This window comes from Epinephelus lanceolatus, chromosome 24 (genome assembly GCF_041903045.1).
Source record: "Epinephelus lanceolatus isolate andai-2023 chromosome 24, ASM4190304v1, whole genome shotgun sequence".
Taxonomy (NCBI): domain Eukaryota; kingdom Metazoa; phylum Chordata; class Actinopteri; order Perciformes; family Serranidae; genus Epinephelus; species Epinephelus lanceolatus.
Window position 1 is genome coordinate 15965510 of NC_135757.1, and position 12181 is coordinate 15977690.

The 12181-nt window shown below is 39.7% G+C and overlaps 1 protein-coding gene across 1 annotated transcript in view; it reads right to left on the reverse strand.

The window, feature by feature from the left end:
* The window catches only part of ptgfrnb (prostaglandin F2 receptor inhibitor b), a 79898-nt gene extending 70981 nt beyond the window's left edge, over positions 1-8917 (reverse strand). Inside the window, exon 1 of the mRNA XM_033624466.2 lies at positions 8730-8917. Within this exon, the coding sequence (XP_033480357.2) occupies positions 8730-8775 (46 nt within the window). The 5' untranslated portion in view covers positions 8776-8917. The remainder of the gene's footprint in view (positions 1-8729) is intronic.
* Between the last annotated feature and the right edge of the window lie 3264 nt (positions 8918-12181).

Here is a 12181-nt window from a genome sequence, read left to right on the forward strand (position 1 = left end):
TCTAGACAGCTTCCTCTTTTTCTATCATTTTCCACTATTTTTGCCCTATGTTTGTTTCTACTTCCTCTTGGTAATTTCCCACACGTGTCAGAGACTTCTCCACTCTGTAAGCGGTTATAATACTTCGATATTTATCACTGACACACATGATCATAAAGAGGTGCAACAATTAGTTGACTGATTGTTTGAATGCCAGAAAATTAGCCAAATATTTGCTGGTTTCATGAATCCATAAATGTGAGAATTCGATGCTTTTCTTTGTCAAACACGACAATAAACTGAATAGTTTGGGATTTTTGGACAGTTGGACAAAACCAAATAACATTTGAAGATGTCACCTTGGGTTTTGAGAAAGTACACAGAGCATGTTTCACTTTTTTCTGACATTTTATTGGCAAAATGATTAATTGAGAAAGTTATGGGTGAATTAGTTAGTTGCAGCCCTGCTATTGTATGAAAATAATTCATAATAAGCAAAAATACCAGGTTATAGTATGACCATGCAAGAAAACGAAAAAATAAATAAAAGATGCTATGCAGTTTTCAAATGTTGATTTAGAATTCCAATGTCAACATTATGAAGTTTCGAACTATTTAGAACAACTCTAGTTATAGATCTGCAACGATGAGTCAATTAATCAATTGACAGAAAATTAACTGGCATCAATTTTGATAATAGTTGTAGTTATTTAAGTTTTTTGGCTTTTTTTTTTTTTTTTTTTTTAATAGCAAAAACGCCAAACATTTGCTGGTTTCATGCTCCTTAAATGTCAGAATTTGATGCTTTTCTTTGTCAAACATGATAATAAACTGAAAAACTTTGGATTTTTGGACTTTTGTCGCATAAAACATATTATTTGAAGGCATCACCTTTGGCTCTGAAAAAATTATACCGGGCACATTTCACTATTTTCTTCCATTTTATTGGCAAAACTATCAATCCAGAAAATAATGGGCAGATTAATGGATAATGAAAATATGTGCAGACTCAGTACCATAAACACATAGGCTAATTCATTAAGCACAAACACTTCTAATGTCATAATTTCCCTGACAGCAACTGTGCAGAAATACCAGGTTAAGATAGAATGAATAGACATGCAATTAACCTTATCAATGAAGCTTTAAACTATTCGGTACAGCCCTGTCATGTTCTACTAGGAGCCTGAAGACTAGTAACAAATAGGCTGAAAGCACTGTCAGTATTGAAGCAGTAACATACATAGCAGGAAGCAAAATGCCTCACTGGCTGAGTTTAATATATGGGAGGCTGAAATATGACATTGACAAATCTGACCCAAACTCACATGGACTACCAATCTCAATCACTGTAAGTTTCTAGAAGCAATGACTCTGTTTTAACACACACAGACTCTCACAGGGCTTGTTGCAGCTTGTGTAGGGTTACAGTATCGATGATGATGATGACGACGCTACAACCTGAATCACACTCTTCATGTCCACATATTTCTGCACACACATGTCCACATCCTTTTATTTGGCAAAAACACCAACCACAGGTTATATATGTCAGCGCTGCAGCACATTTCCCAAAAACTGAAACCAACAGTGAGAGACTGAAGTTTACACAACTGAAATTTAGTTTCCATTGTTTATCATATAATTGGCGCTGTTTGGTTAGATTGTACGGTTTGGTTGGATCAAACCACCTTGTTTACTTTCTCCCTCTGTCAAAGTTGAGTGTAAAACTCTGACATTCCAGCTGAGTGAAGCGTGTAGCAACACAGCCGAGTCTGACTGCTGGTTCACTGACACTTCCTGGTTGGAGGATTCTGGCTGCAGGCTGCCACACAACTCTGACGTCTGAGATCAGCTAAAGGTGGAGATGCTGCATGCTGCTGGGTTTGTTAATAAACTCCAGCTGAACACTATCTGTTTCTTGGCAGGTTGCCCAATACAATGTTCACTGTGGAGAAAATGATACACTCAAAGTACAGCCAGGTATTGACTTTTGACTGTGTCACTTCTTTGGTACCAACTAAGACCACGCAATATATTGATATTATATCCAGGGTTTACACAGAATTAGGTTCTGTGTGAGGCGGTAGCTGTTGGGAGGGTTGAGCCCTGGATCGGCAAACTTTCTGTTGCTGCCTTTACACAGGTTAGACCCAGCACTGGACTGCAGGGTGTGCAGTTTCCATGGGAACGCAGCTGGCTTTATCTGAAGTGGGTTGGAAAAACGATAGAGAGGTTGTTGCGTTCATAAATCCAGTCTGACGCTCTGAACTAAAATGAGAGCCCTACTGTTTCGAGAAATAAACCTTGTTATTACTTAATAGATTAACGAATGGAAGTTTCACTTTCACTGCTCTTGGCTGCTCCGTCTGTCTCCGAGGTTACACTGATACCAAGGTAATTGCTGAGCACACTTGGAGCAATGCAACATCTCTAAAAATAAGTCCAACAGGTCAAGAAACACGAGGAGTCAGATGATCTGACAGGTTGTAAAGAAACCCCCAGGTTAGCAAAACCTATTTATAACAGAAATCCAATGTGAAAACTAAAATAAATAAGTAATTACTCAAACTGTCTGTTGTAAATATTCTTTACAGTTTACAGACTGACTTCCTGGTTCAACTTTGACTTACTGTACTTGGCATATGAAACCCAAAATGTTATAATCCATATTTTTCTTTAAATGCGAAAAATAGTTATTACAGACAGCATTATTTTGGTTTAATGATGCCAAAAATTTCAAAAAATCTCAAACTATACACAGCCCTAAGAGTTCAATAACTGCATTCTCTCTTGAAAGCATGCAGTACTCCTGGAGATTTTATATATTCTAAAAATATGTGAAGAACAATATGATTTACATTGTTATATTCATCATCATACTTCTATGATATTTACCTTAACATAAAGATGATTGCCTGAATATTTTTATACTTAAAGGGTAACTTCAATATTCTACAACCTGGACCCTACTTTCCCATGTTTTGTGTCCAAGTACTAATAGGAAAAATAACTTTTTTAACTGGTCCATTACTGAGCGAGAGGGCTGCAGACGGTAGCTGTGAAACAGGCTGCAATGTAATCCCAGTGGGCAAGTGAGCACCATTAATTTATGTCTACAAAACTGCTTCTTTTGCCACTGACAGGCTCAGATTCTTATTATGAGTTTCTGATAACATTATGGAAAGGATCCCCACAGAGAAAGACCTTTTATTTAAAAAGTAAGATCATTTTTGTTTAAACAGAAACAACCCCGAAATCACTAACACCTAACACACCAGATTCCATGTAAATAAACATTAATTTTAGCGTGTATAGAGCCAGGCTTCTGTCACATTTAACTGGGTGAATTAAGGGTTAAAGAGTTGATTGATGGAACCACAAAACAATGAATCAAGATGGTTTTTGTGAGTTTTATTTTGCTTTTGTCGACTTTAAATAAAGTGAGTTTTACGCTGACAAAATTAATGCTTATTTAAGGGTGCTTTCAGACCTAGAGTTGTGTCCTTTGGTCTGAATCGGGGACTAATTTTGTTACAATTTGCATAATTGCCTAGAGTGGGTTCGTGTTCTCACGGCAGCATTCACAAGTGGACCAGATAAAATGCCTTGCACGAGAAAGCTGCTCTTGATTGGTCAGAATTTCCATGCGGGAAAAATCCAGGAAGTAAACAAAACATTGAAGAAGAGTCCACTTGCAAGATAAATGTGACACTTTCTAATGTCACAATGGAGTAGTGCTGCACGATTTGATAAAAATGTGCGATTGCGATTTGAGTGGACAATATCGTGATTTGCGATTACAATATAATACATAAATGGTATCATTAGTCTTCTTGCTTGATTCAGTGTTTCCCCTACATTATATTTGTGGGGCACTGACCTGATCTGACAATGTTGCTGTACCTGAATCCAAAGTATCGCCATATAATAGACGTTGCGTTTTTTTTGCCACCAACTCAGCCTGTTCTTGGTCGTGCTCATGCTCTTCTTCAGCGTCTATGTTGGTCACTGCTGCACGTCGGCTGGTCACCTGACCATACATGCTGCACACACCAGGATAGCTTGTGGGCGTGATGTCAACAAACTCCACACACTACAGGAGAGGTAGTCACATTCACAGGCACACACGTTAACATTTATTTACATTAAATCGCAAATCGCAGCCTTTTATGCGGTTATGTAATCGCACAGCCTGACATTGTGATTGCTATTAGATTAATCCTGCAGCACTACAATGGAGGGACAACTATGCAGGTTGATTTTAGTGCTGTTTATCGTGGACTATATCGCTGTTATTGTTCATTTTAGTCAAACCATACAGTTTGAAAACGAGGTGCGGCTCCAACTAGAAAACAATGTTTTGATGCATTGGATGTGCTGAATGTGCATATTAAGGCAGTACAGGAGGAGGTGCACATTAATAATCCTCCAGGACTGTAACATGCTCATGTTTAACCCAAACAATGCGTAATGTGACTGCAGTTGGTTCGGATCGGTGTTCTCACCACAAACGAACAGCAGTTCACTTGTAACCAGACTGAATGAAGTCCGGTGGGTTTGGCGATAACGATTTTGTGACTGATCCTTTCATAATGTTGTAAGACATTTATAACAACAATCTGAGCCTGTCAGTGGCAAAAACAAACACTTTTAGTTGGCGTAAATTGATGGTGCACAATTGCCCTCAGGGATTACATTGCAGCCTGTTTCACTGCTGTTGGCTGCAGGACACTTGCTCGGTACTGGACCAATTTCAAAAACTTTTGTTCCCATTAGTCACTCAGACACAAAAAAATCAGAGAATAGGGTTCAAGTTGAAAAATACTGAAGTCACCCTTTAATAGTGATTAACTGTCCAGTATTTTAAGTAGTGTTTTAATCATTAGAAACCATCTTTAGAAAATCCGACATGTAGTCATTTTGAGTATGGAGCCTCAGCTTATCTGGAGTACTATCTATCTACCATATATTAATCTCTCAAGACAGATTCTGCAATTGTTTTTGGTTTTTGTTTTTTTACCGATGGATTTCCAGATTGACCATGTATCAGAAACTATCAAGTTTGGGAGCACATGCTTGCTCATATTCTTCGTATAACTGGTCTTGTTAACTTATTCTTAGGTCTTGTATGACTCTTTACATAAGACATCACTGAAATCTGTCAACAAAAAAAAGGGGTTTCTGTAGAAAATCAGATATCTTCTCCTTTATTCTTCCTAACAAAAATCTGTTCTCGGATCGACCTTGGGTTCAAAAAAGTGCTTCATAACCAAGTCCTGTGCTTGTATGGTCCATCAATACTTGAGAGACTCCATCAATACTTGAGTTTTTGGCAGCTGGCCTGGTGTTATGTGTGTGAGCCTGCTGAGTGCGAGCTTTTCTCTGCTGCCTTTTTCTGCTTTAGTCAGTAACAAGTCACGATGAAATACACGCCACATTAAACCTACTGTATGTTTCTGTTTCTGTTTACTATGTCTGTCAGGAGCGGTCAAAATGCTTTAGGTAATCTTTATCAGATAAACCAGAGACTGATTTATTCCTGTCAGCCACAATGTTATTCTAACAGTGAATTAATGAATCATTTAACACGTACAAGCCATATGACGTCTAACAAGTATGACACTTATAATTCTACCAAAGGGGCTGTGGTTGTATTTCAAGCTAATACGACAAAGTGATTCATTCAACTCAAGAAAATCAAGCATGAAGAATATCTGAGGCGCAGCAGCCCAGCTACACTCTGCATTTTGCACAGTCCTTTTCTGTGCATTCAAAGGCGCAATAAGATTTCTGCTGTGCCATACCACAAAATGACCATCATATATTGTACACCTGTGGGTGAGAGGTGATAGGGCCATTCATCATGAAAAATAAAAGATTTTCTTGGCCAGCTGCTGAGATTTATGGTTTTCAAACTCAATTATCCAGCCCGCCTGTCTCTCCTGGAAGGAATACTGCACAGCCAGCGGAGCCTGAAGACACCCGCAAAGTTTAATAATCAAGTCAAGGATCTGGAAAAAAAAGTGGACAGTGGCTCATTTTCATGTCACTGTGGCTGGGCAGGCATGTGTGGAGCGCCAGCTGGAGGCAGAGACAGGACGTGGTTTCCTCCTGTCTGTACTCTCAGTTTTTCTGATGAGGATATTTGATACTACTCTCATGTCTGAGCGGTAAATATAAAGCTACAGCCAGATGATGCTTAGCTTATGCTTGAAATTCCATGATTCTTGATACACAATTCAATACCATGGTAAAACAAACAAAAAAAACCCAAAAAAACACAATTAATCCTATGTTAAATATGCACTACTTCATTAGCAACACTTACATTAAATTACATTACTTTAAATTTCACCTTAATGATCTGCCTTAAACGCAAAGCACTGTGAGTTCATGAGATTTTGTGGCCAAGAAAACGTATATTAATATTTATTTACATCCTCTGTCATAGTTGTTCAGCACTTGTACATAGTCAAGATATTACCTGTCAAGATATGACAGTTGGTCTTTGTGGTATTTGTCCTGGCACTTCAGAATCTCATCTTATGACATTACTGGTTTGAAACATGACAGTAAGTAAAGCATGAGACACCAGAGTAGGGCTGTAATTTGGCAAAAGTCTGGCGATACGATACATATCACGATACAGCGGGTACAAGTCAATATATTGCTATATATTGCAATGCTGTAAGCAAGGTAATGTATTGATGTTTTCTTAAATCTAATTTTGGGTAAACTGCCATAAAGTATACACCATTATATGTATTAAGAAGTTTATGTTCTTATGCAATCACAACAGTGGGATCTGCATTCGTATTTATCACAGTCCCTTTCACATCCAACATCACAGCACTACTTTTTGTGCAATCTGAGCAGAGAAATTAGGCTTTTTTGCCTATATCAGGAAAGAAAAATTAAAGAGCTAGCAAGATAGGTAAACAAATTAAAAAAATATTAAAAATTGTAAATAAACACAAATTAAGATTTAAAGATTAACTCTATGATTTATTAGACCCTGATACACTATCAGTCTACAGGAAATGGATCCATATTTAATTGGACTGTACTAAGATTGAAGGTCCTGACCATAAATGTTTCTACCTCAAATTTCACAGGGTAAATGCTACAAACACACTGTTCTCTTCAACTTTAACTTTTCTTTGAACAGCTCTTTGCTCTCTTGGCCTGACCCAACGGTCATAAAATATTTCTCATACATAAAGGGCAAAATCTGGGGTTGTAAGACATGCAGACTGCATAATAAATGGCAACATTTCAGTTGTAAGTGTGCATCATCTGTTCCCAAAACTGTGCAGGTCATTGCTGTGTGTAACAGTAAATGCATTTTATAATTTAGCTGAGACATGCGAATTGAATCCATGTGAAGGGAAGTAATTTGTACATTATGACCACGTCCCTATCTGCAGCGTCAAAATACACACACACACCCACACACCCCCACACACCCACACACACACACACACTTACAGAAACACACCACAGGAGAGCTGGCGACATTTGATCATCTTACACTGCACTAATTTAAGCCAAGTCCCTCACACACACACTCACAGGAGAGCCTCTATGGCATTCACTGTAAGGCTCTCAAACATATGGCAACTTCAGTATTTGTTAGGTCATGTTTAGCCTTGTTTGGCCCCGAGGTGGGCCAATGAACAAGTCCTGGTTTGTCTCTGTGGTGAAAACAGGATAATGACTAAGCACTGGCCTGGCCCCTTTGGTTCAAACCAGTCAGTTAATTAGTCAGCCTGGTTTGACTCTGGTATGAAGACAAGGCAAATAATAAGGCTCATCATGATGACCAGCACAGTTTGACTTCCAGGCGGACTAATGGGACCTTGTCAGAGCTGGTCACCTCATGTTGGCCACTTGGTCCTCATGGAAGTTCAGGGTTTTTTTGGATAATGAGGCTGAACAGGACTGAGACTAACACATCCAGCTAGGATTGTCATTTTAAAAAAGTGTTTAAGTATTTATTCTCCACTATATGTCCTCTCCCCACAGCAGAACTGTCACACATCTGCTGTTTCACATTTTAGTTAAAATGGGAAAATGGGAAGTTTTCTCCCATGTCTTCGTCCCTTGTGTTTTATCTAATCTTAATCTCGGTAAATAATGAGTCATCCATCGAAAAGAATTCATTACATTAGCAGTTTCAACACAGTGAGCCAGCTATGAGGTTAATCTACCCGGAGCCCTCACAGGGAGAGACTGTCGTGCCAAACCCCCTTTAACAACTTGGCATATTTGGCATTTTTGCTTGTCGTAACATGTAGACATCTCTGACAACATAGCTTATTGATGTATCAATGCCTTGGACTGATTCTTCAATTCGGCATTATGCAATGCATTATCCAATACTTCCCATTCACTTAAATTTCAACTTTTTGAATCGGTTGGCTTGTTGCACCCCCCCGAACTTCTTCCTTCAGATTACACAGTGGGCAGCGGCAGCTAGCAGTGTGAACCACTTGAAAAGGTTCAAAATTAATTCAAATAAAGTGTTGCTTGATGGATTTGATGTATGCCGAACTAGCTAGTAGGTGTTAAAGATGCTAAAAATGCTTTAACTGTTCTTTTACAGGGTGTGTACGTAAGCCGACAAGCAAGTAAAGAATAAATTGAGAGATTTCTAAACAGGGTTCAACATTCGGTTCTCCCAGCTGGAGAATGCCGACACGTATCTGAGTTAATTAGCTATCAACAGTCAAAGAAACGTTTCTTACCGAGCATTAAAAGACCAAAGACGAGTGTGAGGAGACATTTATCCATTTTCACTCCTCTCTTCTTCCACTCTGATATTTCTTCCTTAATTTCCCCCCGTGTTCTTTGTCCTGTGTGTGGGGTAACACCAGTCCTTCTCCCGCCGCTGTCGGTCAATCCAATAAAAGTCTCAGATGTGAGCAGTCAGTCCGCACCGCACACCGGGCGGAGCCGCAAAGCAAAACGGATGCACGCGCGCGGTTCCCAAATCCTGTAAAACGGAGGCCAAATCCCGACGGGAGTGTTTACACGGTTCACACACAGTGACACTGAACCGGTTTAACGTGTGCATGAGAATGAGGGCGAGATCGATAGAGAGCGAGAGAGGGAGGGAGGGAGGCTGATAGGGAGGGAGAGTGGCCGGAAGTTAGGTGACGGGCTGGAGGAGGAGTGGAGGGAAGCAGGGAGGTCCCAGGTGAAGAGACAGACACATTCCCATATCAATCTTGAGCTGTCACAAGGTTTATGGTGCAGATATTAACTGTAATTACATCACAGATATTGTCCAGTTCCAGTGAATCACCGCTAATATGATGGATTCCTCCTGAACACAGTCTGAATTACTGCTGCCTGACTGTTCATCTGTTAGTGGGGAGGGTCAAAACACAAAATACTGTCTTTGACTATTTTATTGGGCTCTTAATCCAGGGTGAAAACACTTACATGATCTGCACACCTCAAATTTAAACTAATTTCTGTTCTGTAAATATGCCTCCACTGGCTGCCTGGCAAGTCTCCCTTATAACTGCAAATTGTCGATTTTACTGTTTTTTGTAGCATATTGACCAAATTTATTTTAGTTCATGGGCCACATACAGCCCAAACTTCATCTGAAGGACCTGTGTTGAGAGGAAATAACTCAGGTCGAGGCGTCTGCTGCAGCTAACTTCTTTTTACTGCTGAAAAGCGTCACCAGTGGTCTGCAATAAACAGAAATTACAAACAGGATGTAGTGAATTATATTGATAAAGGGAGCAGGTCCTCATCTATGGAGATCGCCATTTTGCACAGCAATGTTTCTACAGTAGCCCAGAACAGACAAATTAAACACTGGCTCTAGATAGGACCATTTGCATTTTAGTGTTAAAAATATTTGACGGTTTCTACAATCAGGCTTCCACCTCACCATCTGCATCGCCAATTTCATGTCTCCAAAATGTTTGTGAGCTTGGGTCAAAGTTTCTCCCATCAAGTCTGTTTTAACTTTTGAGTGTGAAGTGTACCTCCTTTAGCCTCGATATGTGCGTATGCAGCGTTTATAAATGAATAATCCCTGGTCTGTTTGTTTTAGAGAGGAAGAGACAGTTCAGCTCCAGGTAAAAACCTCCGGAACGTCTGGGACTGGTTGCACATAACACCTTAAGTATGACACTTTAGGCGTAATTTCTTCTTAACTGAGGGACTTACACAGTTGCATCGAGTCCCTTAAAAGGTTTCCTTAGTTATTGGAAAAATGAATTCAGTCAAATCTATAGTGTAAAATCAAAAGCGTATCTATTGGGTTCTCCTGGTCACAGAACACTCTTCCCAGAGTGTGTTAGTTTTTTTCATTAATCACCATAAACTCAGTCATGTTGCAGTTAAGATAGAGTCAGGGGTACCTTAAGCGTTTTTAACCTTGCTTTGGTTACTACGGTCTTTGAGGCAACAGTCTAGGGATTCCTTAAGTGTAAGACCAAGACAAGGAGAAAACCATAAATACTTAAAGGGATAGTGCACCCAAAAATGAAAATTCAGCCGTTATCTACTCACCCATATGCCGAGGGAGGCTCAGGTGAAGTTTTAGAGTCCTCACATCACTTGTGGAGATCCCACGAGACCGTGAGACATGGGCACCACCTTCATGTGTGTTCACGTGCTTTCGCTGGTCTCACGTGAGCACGGTGCACAGAGAGGCATTCAGAGCTACAGGCTGCAATAAGTTCAAATGATGTTTTTCCAAACAACTTTTTATGTCGGGGTTTCAGGACACTTGGATCACTACGGACGAGCGGTATGGAGAGTTTCAACTATGTGTTTTTGGACGTTTGAATCTGGGGCGCTGTAAGCCTCCATTAGGTGGAGTTGTGTTGCCCCTCTCCCCTTGGATCTCCGCAAGGGATGTGAGGACTCTTCACCTTCACCTGAGCCTCCCTCGGCATATGGGTGAGTACATAATGGCTGAATTTTCATTTTTGGGTGCACTATCTCTTTAAGTGAACTTTTTAAGGAAACGTTTAGGTAGAAAACTGAAGGTGTTTTTTGGAACTGATTTTATTTTAAGGAAACCTTAACTGGGACTTTAAGGAAAACCTCAGCTTAAGGTGTTTTGTGCAACTGGCCGCTGGATCTTAAGTCATCAGAGAAACAAGGTAAGCACACATTAGCAGGTGTTAGGCTGACTGCCTCTCTCTGACATACCGAACAGCATTGGAAAAACACAAATTTGTAACATGCAAGTGCTTTATTCAGTGTTTTTTTCCGGTTTAAATCAATGGCTCTGTTTGCTTTGAAGAGGAAGAGACCTCTGTGGATAATTCGGCACCCTGTAAAAATCTCCTGAACAATGAACACTGAAGGAATTCTAACCAGGAGAAGTTTGAGCTGGTTTCAATCTGTAATTTTCGTTGCTAAATGCCACCAAATCCCCCTAAATCTTACACACTCTTCCTTTAAATTGTGAGCTTTAAAGGTGTCGGTCATCAGATTTTGTTTCCCTTACACTCAGCCAGGCTAACCATTTGCCTGTTTTCAGTCCTTATGCTAAGCAAAGCTAACTGACTGCTGGCTCCTGCTAAACATTTAATAGACAGACACCAGAGTTGTATCAATCTTCTTATCTAACCCTCAGAATAATTGGCATTAAATGCATTAATATCTATTGTTTCCCAAAGCTGGTTTAACTGGTTGGATAAGTCTAATTTGTCCCACAGACTGACCTTTAACAAGCCTGCCACATGCCTGTTGTCAGCTACAGCCCTGTGCTGTATTTACACAGACCCACTGGGCAGGGCAAAGTTCACCACCCGGCCAGAGGAGCTGAGAAGTTTGGGATCGTAACCTTAGGGTCAAAGGTTAAAACCTCACGGGTCATTTACTGTGATACATTGGAGTACCCTATTTTTAAAATGTGCATGTGTGTGGCAGAAACAAGTGTGTAGCCAACTACTGTATGTGGTCCCAACAAGGTAGCATCTGTAGTTGAAGTAGTAGGGGTGGCTTTAAAGTGAATTAAATCTTTATATCTACAGAAGTTAATCAGTTCTTCACAGAAACAGAAAACAATAAAGTGGATTTCAGAAGCTGAAGAAGATTTCAGCTAAGAAGATTTCATTAACTTTAAAAAGATACATGCACATTAAAAAAACAACATTTTATTGAATATTAATCTACCAGAAAAATCAAGATTAAGAACAAATAAATTTGAACAGCTGAA